This window comes from Mustela lutreola, chromosome 4, assembly GCF_030435805.1.
Source record: "Mustela lutreola isolate mMusLut2 chromosome 4, mMusLut2.pri, whole genome shotgun sequence".
Lineage (NCBI taxonomy): Eukaryota > Metazoa > Chordata > Mammalia > Carnivora > Mustelidae > Mustela > Mustela lutreola.
Genome location: NC_081293.1, coordinates 97,603,392 through 97,622,008, shown reverse-complemented (window position 1 = coordinate 97,622,008; position 18,617 = coordinate 97,603,392). Strand labels below are relative to the sequence as shown.

At 42.1% G+C, this 18,617-nt stretch overlaps 1 protein-coding gene across 3 annotated transcripts in view; it reads right to left on the bottom strand.

Annotated features, from left to right (window-relative positions):
- SUGCT (succinyl-CoA:glutarate-CoA transferase) overlaps nt 1-18,617 on the bottom strand; it is an 811,293-nt gene that overhangs the window by 91,106 nt on the left and 701,570 nt on the right. For 2 of the 3 annotated variants that reach the window (XM_059170572.1, XM_059170564.1), the window contains exon 13: nt 18,465-18,528. The exons of the other annotated variant lie outside the window; for it this stretch is intronic. In XM_059170572.1, coding sequence (XP_059026555.1) covers nt 18,465-18,528 — 64 coding nt within the window. The remainder of the gene's footprint in view (nt 1-18,464; nt 18,529-18,617) is intronic. 3 annotated transcript variants of the gene reach the window in all.

Genomic DNA, 18,617 nt, shown 5'->3' with positions numbered 1-18,617 from the left:
AACATGAAGGCATCTGGATTGCAATATGGTAAATACATTATTTTGAAAGTAAATCCAGCATGGGCTTCATAGCCAATATTCTTTTGAAGAGCACCATTTGTGGTGTTGATCATGTTGAACATACCTGCTTTCTAGAAATGGTGATAGAAAAGACAGGTGGGTGGCTCTGTGAGGTCTTTAAAACATGTCGGTTGTTGTCATCTATTGTCATCTGTCCCAATAAATGGAAGAGATTCCTGCTGGCCAAAAGGTAACTCCCACAAAGTGGCCTAGAGAAGGTGAAAAATCCTGATGGTGTTCACAGAGATTGAGAGTCTGTGGTCCCAACAGGGACACTAGAAAATTCCTAAAGAGTTGTCTGGGCAGGGGAGCAGCCTCGATTCCTACAGACCGACTGCCATGATCCTTCCAGGAGCAGCTGTGCAGAATTCTGAGAAACAGGCTGTTAAGCAACTTGAAGCCATTGCCTCTGGACTCTCATCTGCTGAACAGAGAGGAAAAAGCCCAAACTTGAGTTGGGAAACACTCGCTGGGCAATATTCGGCTTGGCTCTCCGCCCCCTTGATAGTCCTTCCTCATTTCTGTGGAGCCCGCGAGCCTGGGATCCTTCCTCTCAGCACTGGATTCAGAAGACAGAGCGCTGGTCCAGTGCTCACTGCACTCAGTCGTGTGCTTTACCTTGCCCCGAAACCAAAGCCTGCCTTTCAGTTAAGTTTTGAGAAGTAGGTTCTGCCTTTGTCCTGAGACTCAGTTCTAGCCTTCAAACTATCCTGGCTGTCTTGTCCTTCCAGGATTTAGAAAAATCAATGATGCTGTCTTGCTCTTGCCTTTTTCTCTCTTATGTCAGGAGTTGAGTTCTTCTCCTAAATACCAATCTTGCTAAGCAGAAGGATTTACCTGAGGGCCACTGCTCAGGTTTCTGTGGTGTTCCTTGAGCCTACAATCTCAGTGTGTGTTTTATCCACTGCCTTTCAGAGCACCTTGCCATCTCTTGGTAAATATGACATCATGCTTACCAGTTATCATGCCCCACTTAATGGGGTGCCATTCTTTCCATGGCCAGTAGGTAGGTTGTCCCCCGCCATCCCTCTGACCCACACCAGCATATCTTTCCTGTTGTGAGTTTTTACCTAACTAGGCTACTCCTTCCTGCTAGGGGAATAACACTGCCACTCCCAGGATTGTAACACCCAGGGAATCCCATGAGTCATCCTTTGGACTAATGCTATTTTGAAAAATACCCCATTAAGATAGTTTTTGAAGTGCTAAAGCTTCGAAATACCATCCAGTTTTCTTTTATATCACATGACTTCTGTTTTATAGCATACTCTTTGTGTATGAAGTGTAAGAGAAGGGTTTTTTCCAAGCACAGGAATTAATATTAGAAAGGTCTATGAAGAGACCACCTACATTATTAAGAAGAAAAAAAAATAGGAGATTAATTCCTACTAGGCTATTGGGTTTTAGTCTTGTGGTTTAGGTAAGCTTTAATGTTTGTTTGTTTAAATACAGATTTAAAGGTCTTAAGTCACTGGAACATTTTCAAAAGCACCTAATAAGTAAATAGGCCAGACAATATGTGTCTAAACATTTTTTATGTTAGATGTAGAAATATTGCTGTTGCATAATCATCATCATAAGAATGAGATCTCCTTATGTATGAAACCCGGTTTTTAGGCCAACACTACGACCTATAATCCATCACCTCCATTTTATGTTGTAAAATTTCCCATGGCACATACACAGTAATAGCAATTACTGACATTTACCTAATGTAATAGTTGGCAGGACATTTGAAAATATGTCACACAAACACATAAACACATCAAGGTGCATATAAGGCCAGAAGGATAGTACTGGGATGATTATATCAAACATACGTGTTTCTGGTCAAGTCTAAAACTGGTTCCTTTTCAAATTACCCAGAAATTCTCTATATTTACCTTAATAGAGTGTTGCAGAGAAAAATTAATTCAAAGGCTTAATTATCACTAACATGCAAAGATTTACATTTTTTATTAGAAAACAAAAATAAATTGCCATTGGGATTTGCAGGAATTTGAATTTGGGGGAGAAAGAAACAAGCATAATACCCATATGTAAAAATGTCAAGTTGAATTTTCTCGTAATACCAGAACGGACACTGGGATCTGTGTACATACGATATATATTGCTTCTTTCTATACTTTTCTGGGGGTCATGGTTTCAACCTAATCACACAGGAATTCAAGAATAAAAAGTTATAACAGAATTCTGCTCCATTTAAATGGAAGAGAGCTGAAATAAACATTTTTCCTTTCCCACCTCACATGAAGGGTTAAATGTTGACATTTCTTTTTGTATAGTGAAGAACTTAATAAGAGTAAACAAGAGCAGTCCAAAGAAAATAATATCCATGCCTGAAAATGTAGGGGGCTGATGTGATATTCAAGGAACACACAGGAAGCCGCCATCTTGGTGGCGTCTCAGAGAAGTTGTGCTGGTTGACTAGAGGGGAAGGTTTAAGCCATTTCAAAACTGTTCCAATATGAGTATTTCCTCCATTTTTTTTCCACTCATAAATTCAATTGTCCCCCCCATCCACCCTGGCTTGCCTTCCTTTGGTTTTCTTGGTCATGACCTCCTACTCCTCCTTATTCTTTTTTTTTTTTTTTTTTTTTAAGATTTATTTATTTGACAGAGAGAAATCACAAGTAGACAGAGAGGAAGCCAGAGAGAGAGAGAGAGAGGGAAGCAGGCTCCCCGCCGAGCAGAGAGCCCGATGCGGGACTCGATCCCAGGACCCTGAGATCATGACCTGAGCCGAAGGCAGCGGCTTAATCCACTGAGCCACCCAGGCGCCCCCCTACTCCTCCTTAAATAAAAGCAAAGGATACAAATGATTAAGATGGGTCCAATTTGCTTTTTGTATTGGTCTGGAAACCTCCAATTCTCTGATTTTTCTTTTGGCTCAAATACCCAAAGAGAGGACGTGAAGGTCTAAAAGTAAGTTCGGTTACTTTCTATTTCAAGGGAAGCACACAATTTTTGTTCTCTTTTTTAAAACAACATGCCGCTAACAATGTTTGTACCGGACTCTGGATCCCAGGCGGGGCATCCGGGGATGACTGAATGCAGGAGCCCAGGAAGCTGCTTCCAGCAAAGTTTGTTTCTGTTTTGTTTTGTTTTGCTTTTTTAAGGAAAAAAGTCTATTTCCACAGAAAATTTCACGGTATTTCAACTGGAATGGCAACCTCTGGTTTGGAATTCCTATAGTTTTAATTTGATTTAAGACCAAATGTGTTTAAGTGACAGCTCTTTTTTTTGTCCTTCCTTGTCTTACCGAAAATTTTCACAATTTAAGATACAGAAAAACAAACCAGCAAGAAAAAATATCTGTAAGTCACTACAGATGAACTGCTGAGTCTAAAATGCCAAGCATGGAGGAAGTATGACTTTTGCTTTCTGAGGCCTGAGGGACCCCATGGCTACACAGGGACAAAGGAACTGAGAACACCATTCTGATGATAGCTTGAGCTGCCCTGCACACACAGGACCCTTAAGTGGTAGTAGGAGAGAATGGAGAGTTCGCTCCTTGGAAGGGGCATGCTGTGGCCTGTCCTGGCGAGCTGGGTGTGTCCCAGCTGCACTCCTGTTGCCGTCCAGGAAATCCGTGGTTCTCCTCAGACACTAGGTGGCAGAGGCAGGAAACGGAACTGGGGTTACCTTGATCAGGAGTGTTGACGGGGAAGATGACTTGGCCAAGTTTAATAGGGGTAAAACAGCTCCAGTGAAACTTAGTTTTTTAAAAAAAAATGTAATCTTTAAGATTATATTCTTTTGTTTCTAGAGTCTGTCCCATCCCACTGCCTTGGATTATTCCAGAAGAATTGTTTAAGACCCTCCTATCAGATCTGGTTTTCCCATCAGTACTAATATACCATTTGTGTGGGGGGGGGGGTTTTAGGAAAGAAGAAAGCATTATAAAGATAGCCAAACAAGATGATATATAACTTTTCTGCTAAGGTCCCGCCATGGAACCGAATTCCTGAGATTTGAAATGTGCTTCATGGATGTAAAAGACATAAGTAGTCGGTCCTGATAGTGAAAAGAGGTGAATGAGAGAATGGTCACCCTGGGGGGCTGTTGGTCTCAGATGTCCGATAAACAGGAATGTGAAATTAGGGGTTTTTTTGTTGTTTGTTTTTTTTCAATGTATATCCCTCTATTCAGGAAGAACACTCCTTGCTCAGTGGTAAGCTGAGCTAAGGTATTTGAGAGAACGGCTAGAATTTGAGTTGTCGCTTGCATGCTTACAATTTGGGAACTTCCTACTGAAATAGAAAGTGTATCTAAGTGCAGACTTCCTATATTTCCTGTAAAACTCAGGAATGCAGGGTGATACTTTGTGGGGAGCCTTTTTTCCGTCTTCTCCTGGATTCAGCTGGGATGATCTCCCCCTGCTGTGTGTATACCGTTGGGCAGTGGAAAGGAAGGCCTGCTATTGTAACAGCTGGTGGCTTTGGCATTTTCATATAAACATAAAAGCCGGAGAGGAATTTCTCCTTTATAATTGGCCCCATTTCCCCCTTCCTGGGACATTCCGCAATGCCACCAGCAATGAAGTGCTCAGAAAGGAGGAATCATTTCTGTTTATGTGAAAATAGATCCAGACTCCATGAGGCCACGGAAGAAATAACAGAAATTTTCAAAGACCACAGAGAGAAGTCATAATCCAATCTGGATGCTGTTTTGGAGATCTGATGGAGCTCCACGCACCAGCTCTGACTGCTGGGGGAGCTGGAGCCAACCGTCCTCTCCTCCAGCCCCGTCCAGCGTCCAGGTCTGCACTGAGTGTGGGCAACGCTCTTGGTGACCACGTGCTCTCAAACATGAGCAGCCCATTTCGCTCTCATGAGTGTTTCACAGACACTAAGCCATTGGTCTAAAGCGTATAAAAGTGATGATCAAAAATGCCTTCAGGAGGCAGCAGAACATCGCAATAAAAGGACAGGGATTTTTTTTTTTTTTTTTTTTTTTTTTAGGAACTCAAGCTGGAAGGCAAATCCTGGGTCGGTAACAGACTGCTCGTGTGACTTTGGTCAGGTTCTTTAGTTGGTCTGAGGCTCAGTTTGCTCATCTGTCAAATGGGGATACTAAAGACTCTCTGAGGTGTTGATACGATAGAGACAATCTGTAGAAGGCAGCTTGTCCATAATCATAGTCCCTGGGGGCTAGTTTTACCAGGTGTCCCCAAAAGGAACTATTCGTATTCTGCTTTACATTACAAGCTGTATCTCCCCCACACAGTGTAATACAATACAAACCTTTTCTAGGATTCTTACCACCAACAATATTACTGTATAATTCAGCTTAAAGGAAAACATGTCTAGAGGCCAGAAGAGGCCCTACGTGTTGCTACCAGCCCATAAGACCCAGCTGCCAATCAAATATTTTTCTCTGTTCTTCAATGTCTGCTCCTTAGGAACATGGAAACTTACACATTCGTTCTAAAGGAAGAAACTATGTTGGCACCAGGATATACTAAAAAAGAAAAGTGTCAGCCCGAACCTCTTTCCAGATAGCTCCACCGAGTTCCCGTGTGATGGCAGTCAGATCACCCTTCCTGGAAAATACTGTTTCCCTAACAGACTTCAGTTCAAGCTTCCCTTTTTGTGCTTCAAGCCTGTTTCTTCTCATTTACCACATTAGGCGATTAATTGGGTTTTTACAGGCAGCTATCGCGTACCCCACTGTCATCGCTACTCACTCATACATCTTCAATTCTCCACATCTTGCCACTTCAATTCTACCCCTTAATCACCTCATCATCTTTGTCACATTTAAAAATTTTCCTTCCACTTAATCAATTCCATTTTCCCTGCTATTGTACGAACAATTGTGCAGAATCCTCCTCATGCAGCTTTACCGAGGAGCAGGGAAGAGAAAGTGTTTCTCCTTAAGTGATTTCTTTCGATCCCAGGATAGTTTCTGCTCCTAGTGCAAGAGCATCACCGTGTGAGCTGTTCCTGAGCTGCACTCCGGTGTCACCCTCCCTCAATCCGTGCCTAGGGCCTTTTGCTGCTGAATGCGGCTCTCATTGGTGGGGACTGAGCCAGCCTCGAGGGAAGGTGCCCTCCCACACACTCCATGCTCCTGGTGCCCTCCTCCACACTCCATGCTCCTGGCTCACCCTCTCCTGCCCAGTGTTTCTGGATGTTCAACCTTCACAGAAGGAAAAACAAAACACAAAAACAAAAGCAGAAATAAACTTCTAAAGCCTCAGGACCCTTGGTCCCTTAAGCTAAGAAACAAGAGAAGATTCTAGCCATTGGTGCATGGTCAGTTTTCTTATCTGGCTTCCCCTCCCTTTGTTAGTGTAAACCAGCCAACTTCTCCAGGAAAGGACCATTACAACCTGTCCCATTGCAGCTGCAGGGGACACATGTTTCTAGTGGGATGGCCCACAAAATGCTTTTCCATGGGATCCTAGCAGGAGCTTTGAGGGCGAAAAACAAGTTCCCTTGTTTTCCTAACGTAAGGAAACACAGCATTTAATATCTCCCTCTTAGAGTCTCCAAACGTATCTTAGAATGTTAACAGTTCTGAGAAACGTGGAGGTAAAGGACATTCATTGACCTTTGTTTAACACAAGTTCTCCAAAGTTGTTTGACAAGAGTAGTTTCTTGGTGGGATGATTATTAGGACCATTAGAAACACTGTGTCCGCGGAGTATATTCTGGAAACGCTGCATGGTGTCTCTAATCTCCCCCTCAACAAACTCTTACTTTCTCATCTGGGATCCCTGAGTTATTATTTTCACCCGCACCTTCTGTCGGAGAACATTGCTGTTTGGGGCGGATGCTTTTATGATGCAGGGTCTCCACTGACTCTATACACAACACACATATCCGAGAGCTCCTAGTTGGAAGATGAACAGAGAGGCTGCTTTTGGCCTACGTCACACATCTGGCAGCAGTGATAGACCGGGGGGGTTCCTGGCCCCCACTGCGTGTCTTTGATTGGTCACCGTCGAATGCCCCATTAGACTGAGTTCCTTGTCAGCATGTGCTTGGCACCTAGTAGATACTCGATAAATGTTCATTAAGCAGAAAAATGACCTGTGTTACTGGATATCCTAGAGAAATAGTTATGATTATTTTTACTGTTAATGTTTGACAGGTAAGTAGTAATGTGGAGAGTTTTAGTTCCCCCTCAAGAGTCACTGCTCCTGCATATACTGTTAAGAGTTTATTAATGATCTACAATGCACTTCCGCTCACGCCTGTGTGCAGAGCCTTGGCCCATATTAATAATTAATGACCGTAAGTTACAGGTTTGATTTTGGATTACAGATGAGACACGTCGGTGAGACAGACAAGGAAGAGGGTCTATACCTCCAGCTGTGACCTGCAGAGCCAGGTTTTGAACTCAGGTCTCACTGGCTAAGCCGATACGCACTCCACACAGAAACACCACCTGGACGCAGGAAAACACCTTAGAAGTTAGCTGCATTTTTTTAGTAATCATGTTTTTGTCGTGACAAAATATTGAGAACATAAAACCTACCAAACAGTTCTGTGGCATTAAGGACAGTCACACAGTGGCCCAACCATTACCACTATCCATTTCCAGAACTTTCTCATCTTCCACAACTGAGACTTTGTACGGATTAAACACGGATTCCCCAACTCTCCCTCGGCTGGCTACTAGAAACCACCCTTCCGCTCTGTTTCTATGAACTTAACTACGCTAGGTACTTCACGCATAAGTGGCGTCTTACAGAATTTGTCAGTGTTAACATTTAAATTCTTGCTCTAGAAAGAGTATCAACCACTCACTGGAACAACAATGAAAAATCATCTTAACTTTCTTATACCAACACCACATTTTTGCAGTTAATTAGTGTTACTCAAAAGGAATAGGGCTCTAACTTTAAAACAAAATCAGTCCTCTGCGAGAAAGAGGAAATTTGCCTATACAGGGCATTGTCAGATCCCAGGAAAGATGGCAAATCCAGGTAAGTCTGGGTGGCAGTTTAAGATCTGGTTCTTTTGATGATTGAAATCTTCATATATGTCCTAAACATGTCTCTTTTTTCCCTTTTCAAACTGCTTTTCTGTTAATGTGTGAAAACAGTACAACTTGAGGGAAATGTAATCCACATGTTTTGGTGCATTTACACTTACATGCTCTTGAGACTATCAAAATGGCCTAATAATATATTTTCCAATAGCTTTTTTTTGTCTTTCATAGAAACACAGTTATAGCCTTGGTTAAAAACAAATAAACCAAAATAGAACACACACACACACACACACACAAAACCTTAATCCCCAAAGGAAAGAGACTCAATCGAAGTTCAAATTCTTAAAATTTAAGCATTCTTTAAATAAATTGCCAAGCTGCTCTTTAAATGAAACATTAAAGATACACATTAAGCGGCCTTCAGATTAAGGACTAGAGTTGTAAAGTAAAAACTCTGTGGTTGGGGACACCTGGGTGGCTCAGTTGGTTAAGCAGCTGCCTTCAGCTCAGGTCATGACCCCAGCATCCTGGGATCGAGTCCCACATCGGGCTCCTTGCTCCGCAGGGAGCCTGCTTCTCCTTCTGACTCTGCCTGCCACTCTGTCTGCCTGTGCACTCTCTCTCTCTCTCTGACAAATAAATAAAATCTTTAAAAAAAAATAAACTCTGTGGTTGGCCAAACTTAGGAGTTGGTAGTAACCAGGGAAAAGAGGACAGCGTTCAGGGATACCCAGACGTGGGTTCCCATTGGCCCCATGACACTCAGTGAGTGTCAGTTTTCCAATAATAATAACGAACGGCTTACTGAATTGTCCTGGAGATTAAACAACTGTGTCTATAAAGTGCTCATATCTCCACCATATATAGAGAAGGACTCAACAGAGGTTCATTTGTACTCCCTCGTTTCAAATTTGAATGTTCCACCACAATGAGGCCATTAAAATCTCTTCACAAACATATATTTGCACATAGTACAGTGACCTCCATTTTATCCTTTACATTGAAAGGATGTAAAGTTCATTGGGAAAGAAGACAAGGCAAAGTGAGTTACTTGAGATCCGATGCAGACTTGGAGGGCCAGTCACAAAGAGAATGTAGGTTCGGTCTTTGAGGGGTTCATGGGGATATACTGAGGACGTTCTTTAAATCCATGGGCAATTGTGTTTCCCCAGCTTGTTGGTACTTCACCATGCAAACAGCTAAAATCACTAAAATATCTTATGTTAACTTTTTCTTGCATTTTTAAGTTAATTAAAATTTGGTTTTGCTTAATTGTTTGAAAGCACGTGGCTTCTTATGTTAAATTGGACAGCAGGGTTCCTGGGAGCACTTTCAACAGACACAGGGTTCTGAGTAGCCCCCACAACAGTCCCATGGCCGCTGTTCTCATGGAGGACAAGCTGGGGAAGTTTTTCAAGGTCCCTCACCTCTTCCCCCTCCATGCAGGGTCCTCATCTTACTCAGAGGAGGAACCCAGAAACACACTCACTGCTAATTCCATGGCAGATAACAACGCAGCAACACAGAAATATGGTTCCCGAGAAACTGACACATAATGACACACACGAGACAGCATTCGCTCTCGCCGAGAAAGACATAAGCAATGAATCCACAGACCCAGGTCAAAGCCATAAATCCTTATCACTTGGAGGCAATGTAATAAATGGAATATTGCAACATGACCTATCGGTGGCATTAAGATTGCTGGAGGTTCTTGTCTAGCCCTTTACTAACATTGCTTCACCCCCAACCCTTTCCGTTAATATCAATACAGCACTACATGCCCGGTCCAAATGAAACGATAATCCTCTTAACAAAAAGATGGCTAACTCCACTGATATTTTCTCTGGCTAAGTCTTCTCTCTCTCTCTCTCTCTATCTCTCTCTCTTTTTTTAAGATTTGTAAAAATTTATTTGTTTATTTGTCAGAAAGAGAGAGAGAGCTCAGCAGGCAGAGCAGGGAGGGGAAGAAGCAGAGCCCCCACTGAGCAGGGAGCCTTTTGTGGGACTCAATCCCAGGACCTTGGGATCACAACCTGAGACAAAGGCAAATGCTTAACCAACTGAGCCACTCAGGTGTCCCTCTTGCTAAGTCTTCTTAACAGGAGTATATCTTGACTATATCTTAAGGAACCATATTTATTTATTTACTTACTTATTTATTTGAGAGAGATAGACATAGTGCGAGTCCAGGGTGAGGATGGAAGGAGAGAGAGAGCCTAGTGCGGAGCTGCATGCAGGGCTCGATCTCGGGACCCTGAGATCATGACCTGAGCCGAAAGCAAGAGTCACTTAATGGACTAAACCACCCATGCTCCCTAAGGAAGCATAGTTAAAGAAAACAATTCTCACATGGGATTCAGCACAACTGATACCTCTTCATGGACCAAAGACTTTCTACCTGCTAATGCTAGAGGAGAGCAAAGCCATCCCTCTTCCAGAGAGGACCAACCATGAGTAAACCCAGAAATGAAGGCAAGCAAGTCACTCTCAGCTGAAGCCCACTTGGAGGCAAAATGATGTCACCTCTTGATTACCCAAGGTAAGTTCATAACATGGAAGTCCAAACCGAAAGATCATTCTAACCCTTTTGTGCTCTGATTTTACTTCTCCAGCCAGTTTGCATGCCTAATTATGTTTAAATAATGTATTCTCTAAAACCTTATATTAAAGTTAGTATTTATATTTGACCCAGAAAAAGACTTCTCTGGGTGCCCAGTGACGGTCGGCTGCAGCTGCAACAGCAAGGACTCAAGCGTGGGTCCCAGAAAGTGTCCTCCCACCTTTCAGAACAAGCTAAGAAAAAAATGCTTGACCATCATTGAGCCTTCCCCTCTTCCTGTGGCTTTCTGTTTTTGTTTTTATTTTGTTTTGTTCTGATTTTTAGATTTTGGTTCAACATGGAGTGGTCTTCTCAGACGATTTCAAACACCTCTCACCTCAAAAGGATCATTCCGCATAGGGTTACATCAGAGAAAGCACCTCAAACAATGTGTAAATCCAATTAGAGATTCACCAGGAAAAATTCGTCAGCCACATATCGCTTTCTAAGAGTGAAAACAACTCCGCATCCCAGAACTTTATTGATAACTTAGGACTGCCTTGCAACAAGAGTTTCTCGTCTGTTAGACAGATTCACTTATCTTAGCGTCGAAATTGATGAGGACATGCTGAAGAGGAACAACTGAGATCTTGGCCACTTTCCCAGTCCCAACTAACAGGAACATGAATTCCCTGAGCATGAAAGCCCAGCTCTCACGAAATATTTCTTCCTCGTGGCACAGATAAGCATAGTTGATGGAGATCCCTAAGTCATATCAGCGACAGTAACTTGGCTCCTAGGGCTTCTCCAGTTCCTGATGGAACGACATTCCTGGAGATGCGATTCACTCCCCCCCGCTTCCTCCCTGCTCTCCTAGGAAGGGAAGTCACTGTGCTATTCATTTCTCACTAAAGTATAACAATGTCTACGACCCTGTCTCATTGTAACGGGACTGCCAGAGAAGGCTGCAGGCACTCAATGTCAAATCATCCGGGAATACACTGATTTATTTAACTCTCAGTACACTGCTGTGGGTTAAGGGTTTAATAAAGTTGAACATAATGGAGGACTTTGGGAAGTACCATGGCTAGTCTATTTGAAAATTCATTTCCCTGCCAGCTTTCTCTCATTCTGTTGACAGACCGTAGAACCTTGCTTTCATCTCTTTCCTCTCTTTACAGCTTAACCTGGTCCCTGAAGGAGTATGCTCTTTCTAGAAGATAGATTGAGCACTACACACAACATGAAAACTTTACACACTCTTCCTGTTGTCATCTGAAAGATTTTTCTACCTGGAAGGAATAACTTATCTCACCTTTCATTCTCAGACTGGCTTTACATAGAATTCCTTAGGAGGACCAACATTTTTTAAACTTTATGGAGGGATATAAGCTGAAGCTTGGGCTCCTCTTAATTTTTCTTTCTCCCTGGTGACATCTGTGACAGTCTTCCCCATTGCTGTTAAACGTTATAGAAATTTAACTGCACTTTGAGGATATGTGATTTCAGAGACACTATCTGATTTTCTGTCTGAAGGAGAAAAGAGCTAAAAACATCAGGGCAGCATGAAGGCTTAGCAAACAGAGAATGGTGACCATGTGAGGGACTAAGTGGTTACTCCATATAATGTATGTACTCCAAACTGGAAACAAACTAAAGAAGTAAAATAAATATATTTCAGATGACTTCCATGTCTGTTTATAAAAGAATGCATACTGCTAAAAATGGTCACAAATAATGTTTTTAATTATTTTCCCCAATGGTTTTTCATTCTAATCAACATCTAGAAAATGTCTATCAAGTGCTCAGTGGTGTTCATTTGACTTAAATGGATATAGTATCTTTGTCCTCCAGAAGCTTTACAAAAGATGTTCACCATTTATAAAGCCTTACAAAACATTCAGAAATTTAAATATATATATATGTCAGGTAATAAAATAAAGCACCACATTCAACTTTGGAAAAATTCACTGTCAAAGCCAGACCTCCATCCAGGAAATCGGCGACTCCTTTCGGCACCAAACACCAGCTAGGTAAATGTTGTTTGCTGGTTCCAAATAGGGATATTAAAATATTACGGGGAAAGGATTGAACAAAAGTTTTATTGGAAAGAGCTTAGAGCTGCTTGCTGAAAAACACAGACCAGGGTACCAGCAGGCAAGGGTTATTCAATTTCAAGTCATTTTGCATGCACAGAAGACAGCTTCCCTTTCACACTCACCACGAAAATACTTTCCAGAAATGCTGCAGGGATGGGCAACAGCAATGCATGGTCACAGGGAAGTCGCTGGAAAAAGGTTACAGTGAGAAACTTAAGAGTTACCCATCAAACTCTATTTCAGTGACATCCTTTGAAGTTTGGAACTCAAAACCAAGGCGGTTTGGCACCTACAGAGTACATGGAAGGACAGCGTGTTCCTCCCTGGCTAAAAGGCCAATGGGCAGCAGAATTATAAGAAGAAGATGCAAATGGCAAAGGGTTCAGTGGAAACTGGCAGTCCTCTGGAATATAATAACTAATGGGAGGTCTTTCCGCTCGAGTCACAAGTAAGGCAAATGTTTCTCTAACGGCCGGTCTCTGGTTGACGAAACTTTGTGTTATGAACTAGAATGTACCTTTTAACTTGGTAATAAATGAACCCCAATTGCCATCGCTTTCACAGTTTAAACGTCAGGATGCTAGGAGCTTTGCAAAAACTTTTCAACTGAGTGAGAAGGCTTTTTGGAATTGCTAAAAGCCATCCGTGAGGACATCTGCCAAACCAGATCGCGGCTCCTACCCAAGCTCCTCTTCCAAGACCCTTCTCCTCCGGGGAGTAGGGACCTCAGACAGCTCAGCACACATCCCCTTTCCATGTTAATTTGGTTTTAGTTTGTGCATCAGCTCCGTGTTAGGTCTTATTCTTCTGGCCTCCACCTGCCTCTCCAGGGTGACTGAGGGTGAGCCTGGCCCCTCCGGGCTTCTCCCTGGGAGCCCGTCCTCAGCTCCTCTGTGTGCCAACACAGCCTCCTCACCACCCCTGCAGCCCACACCACACTGGCCCAAAGCACAGCTGCCCATTGCAAGTGTGTCTGTTTACACTTCATTTCTCAGGGAAGCCTTCTGTGAGGCCACACCCTTGGGGAGGTCTCCCTGGTCCATACTCTCCCCCCCGCTATGGCGTATAGTTCTCCGTGGAAACTGTCATCCCCTTGCCCCCATCTATTGTTCACGCTGCCCTCCCTGATGAAGAGTAGCCCCGTGAGTGGCATCACCAGAGCTCCATCTAGCATAGGGAAGACAACAGTCGAGGTTGTGTGTTTGAGGTTTGACTACTCAACTCAGTACTCAAATTACATAAGTTAATCAGGAGCAAATTAGTAGTACATTGTGCCCACTATGTGGATACTTCTGTCCCTCAACTAATAGTGGCCTGCCGCCCTCCTGGGGACTCTAGAACACCAGAATATTTAAGGCTGGCAAAGAGACACGTCACACCTTTTCTCATGTACACACCCACTGCTAGTGATTACTTCCTCTTAGTCTCTCTCCACCTGAACTATCAAATAGGCTTTAAAGTTCAAAGGAGAGAGTAGTTTAATGAACAGCATATGAAATAAAGAACAATAGTATTAGCCTAACAACAACTCACAGAGACAATGTATGAGCATTAACTAGTTTGCATGCTTTTTCAAGGAAATGCAAATTTCTTCTTAAATTATTTCCTATTCATTGCAAGTAGTGAGAAACAATATGAAAAGGGAGGATGTAGCAATAGAGATAAATTAATAAAGCACATAGTTTAGGTCATACTACTCGCTTTACTTTAATATTGGTAATGATAACAAATATCGGAACAATGTAGTACTTACAGTAATTATTGAAGTAGCCAAAAGGAATTTTGAAGAGGTTAATAATTTCCCATCCCTGTTCATAGTGTATTAAACATTGATTGATCAGTAGTAGCTTGAAGGTATGAATCAATTAGCAGTCTCCTAGGTGCGAGCTCTAAACTGAGAATCCAAGGGAATGGAGTGCATTTACACATCTTGGAAAAACAGTGCCATAAATGTTGTATAAGAATTACTGCTGTTCTTCAAGAGACAAGTTTCCAGAAATGACCAAGGTAGAAAACGTTTCAGGCAGATCAGTACAATGTATGGAAAATTTAGTAAAGTTTGCAGGAAGTTCATTAATAACATAGGGAATATAAGTAAATAAATATAAATAAATAAACATAGGAAACAGAAATAAAACTACTTATTTTTAATAAGTAGTTTAAAGTAACATTAAAGTAGTTTTAAGTAACATTTTACAGTATTATAAAGTAATATTTTACAGTAAAAATCCTGTAAAATAAAGATGTATATATATATAGATGTGTGTGTGTGTGTCTGTGTATATAGAACTACATTTAATGAATTCAAAAATATGTCTCCACTAGCTAACTAGAACACAATGTAGCATAATATCACTTTTAACTCCACTCTGGGCATCCTGTTTTGGCAGATTCACCTCATTGAGGCATTGCAGGAGAATCAGTCATTTCTATAGCATTCATGAGGTCTCCAATGGGGACATCCCTTACAAAGAAAGGCAGAACGATCATAGGTCAATACCTAGGTAAATACCTAAGTAAATACCAGTGAAGGGGGAAATCCACAGGAAACAAAAATAATTATTTACTGATCAATCCGCTTTGCATTTAATATCTCTTACCCTATATGCGTGGCCTCTTGATAGGATACAGGGAATTAGGAGACAGAATAGCAACTGATTCATGTCCATAAGCAGAATTGTCTCTCCCTTTGCTGGGGAGCCCAATGTGCCAGCAGCTCTCAAAAGACACTCAGATGTTAATTCCAAAAATAACCTAAACATATCCATGTCACCTGGAATCTGAGACTTGGTATAGTGACAGTTCTATAAAAGTTCTATAAAAGGAATATAAGTCAATAAAGCAGAGATATCAAAAATATGCTTAAGCTCAATAGATATTAAAGAGGTGGAATTTTCCAAAGGGAAATAAAGGTAACAATATCATATAAAAAGGAGATAGCTGTAGATCTGAGAATTCTGTTGCAATAAATGGAATTTGGGCCCCAGTTTTTGCCCCTCCTTGAGCCCATGTTTTCTTTCAGGTAGCTTTGTTGTTTCTCTTAAAAAGAGAAAAAGATTTCCCCACTCCTTGGAACACAACCTAAAACTTGGTTTGGCCATCAGAATGTGGACAGAAGGGTCTGTTGATTACGCACGGTGGTGTCTGTTTGCCTCCTTGCTCTTTTGCCATCGCCACAAGAATGTGAGCAACGCGTGGGGCAAGCTGAGTCCGTCTCACAGAGACACCTGGCCAGACCTGCGTCTAGAAGCAAAGCCACCCAACCAAGTGTGGCCTTGGCTGACTGTCCTCCCCTCGTGCACGTGCATGGAATGAACAAATGCTTCTGTCTGGATGGTACTCACATTTGGTGGTTTTCTGTTACACAGCATTATTCTGACAATAGCTAATTGATACATTTACACATTAAAATGAGAAAAAGGGTGCGCCTTTCCCTTAGGAATCTGGAAAAATACTTTTCTCTTCCCGAGATTGACTGTTCACTCTTTTACCAGGACATCAGAAAATTCACATCTGATTGATCTAAAGAGTTACAGCCAATGAGTTCCTTCTAGGTTGGCCACTGACTCACTTTCCTCCTTCCTATACTAACAATCGTATTAATGTTCAAATGTTTACCCTTTCCTCTCATGTGCTGGGGATACTATTGACTGTGACCTCATCTGTAAACTTGTAGAATTAAATTACACCAGTGGTTCCTGAATGTCCTTTGGGTCCCAGGGCTCCAAACAGGTGTCTGGAGGAGACAGCATGAGGGAAGCAGAGGAGGAGAAAGCTAAATGGTTGAAGTACTAACCTCTCCACCAGCAAAACTCTGTTTTAATCTATCTCGGATATTGAGAATATTGAGATTTTACTTGGAAAATTAGTTCCTCTGCCTAAAAAGCAAAATTAAAAGCCACTCGACAAAATGTTTTTTAATGTCTCCTCACACTGAAAACACTGTGCTTAAGGGTTTTGTTTTGGCCACTTCCGTCTCTTCTTCACTACCTCCATGAACCCTAACTTAAGATATGATCACCTCAACTTCCATCACAACTGCAATATTATAAATTATGCCATTTCATTCCCCTGCATCAAATTAGAGTAAAACTACAACTGGTGGGGCCTCGGGCTCTGCCTTTCTGCAGTCTGATTTCCTGGCTCTTACCTCACCTGCCCATGTTGGCTTAAACACACCCAGCTCTTTCCCCCTCAGAGTCTTCTCCCATGCTGGTGCCTTTGTTTGGAACACTCTTCCCCTACTCTTCCCATGTTGACTTCTTATTAACCTACAGTTTTCCATTGCTAAGCCCCCGGGCTGTCATGGATCACTCAAACAAATGCAGGTCCCGTCTGCCTCCATCATTCTCCATGACAACCTGGAAGTTGCGCCTTCTTCTTTGCACTCATAATGACTTACACTTACGGGAGCATTTGCTGGCTACTTTTATTATTTGACTTTCCTTTGAGTATGAGCTCCATTATTTTTGTATTTCCAGGACCCAAAGCCTTGCCTGGCATATGGTATATGCTCAATCACATGAATGAATAAGTGACTTCCTTAGCTTTTATCAACAGGCCTTTTTTTCACTACCACCTGCCTACGCTGTATAGTATTTCCCTGTTAACACGTGGCCCCAGTCTCTGATGTGCTCACAGCTGCTCTCTCAGTTACCTTCCTTAATTCATGTATGGTGTTCCTTCTACCCCTGCACATCAGAATTTTCCCTTTCAACTTGCTTTATTCACCATACCTCCCTCTTCTTATCCTTTTGGCACTGATGGCCATGATCGGATCTCTTCTAGAACATTATTACCAAGCTAATCCTGTATCTTAAAATTAGATTATACTTGGAATGAACTTAACCATAACAGTTATTCAATAAATGTGATTCGACAGAAGTAAATGCTCTATGCTATTTGTCTGAGGTGAGTGAGGGCTTTGGGGAATGCCCAAGTTTCAAGCATCGTAACCAGCATATAGTTTCAAGTAAACAGTGACCGAAGTCCTAACTAATTTCATTATCCTTTGTCAGAAGAAGAGATAGAAATAAGTGTCTGGTTTGTGTCTAGTCTAGCAAACAGGGACCCGATGGACAAGAATGTGGCATGCCTTCCCAGTGGTGCCCCGAGCAGAGACAGCAGATCTGAAGAATGGTAACATTATGATCATTAGAGGAGTGAAGTCTGTGGGGGCCGGAGGTTGGTCATGAGCTCTCACGACACTCTGGATGCTCTGAAAGTAGGCACGAGGCTTCTGGATTCCGGAAAGAGAATTCTCCCAGAAGTGAAAAAGTTGGCATCTTGGCTTAGACCAAAATGTCTTAGGGAGTTTGTTTGGTATGAGTCAAGTTAGAAAAATTCAGTGTATCCTGAGTGAAGTGAAAACATTTAGTTTCCTTATCTACAAAGCTGAGAACCACACTGTAAACCACAGTTCAAAAGGAAAGGTCCCTGGCCTCAGATGTCAGTAGACAACAACTCCATGGTGCCCAGCTTCCGCCCTCATTTGTGAGAGGTGCCGTCTCTATGGTTGTCTATCTTTGGCAATTATATGATGTACTTTTGTGAGCAAATGATTACAAAAAATGGAGTCAGATAATAAGAGCATTTCGGGTCACCAAGGCAGTCGGATGTTCTTTCAAGCCGAGACACAATTCTGTAGCTTCAGCATATGCTCGTGGGTGTGACGTAACTAGGGCTTCCCTTTTATCCAAACAAAGAAGTTGGATAACATCCTGACAAGCTGGGGGGTCACCAACTATCTGCAGCGATCGGCACAGGGAAAAATTCAGGAAGGAGGGGATTAAGGAAAATGACAAAAATTTTCAAACCTGGCACTGATATCTTCCCCACGGTTGGATGCTTCAACTCCATGATGAGGCCATTGTGTAACACCTTTAAATGTAAAAACAGACAGGAGAATAAATTATAAAATAAAACTATTTAGTCTCAAGGAGTTCAAAAAGCCACCTATTTGGTCCATT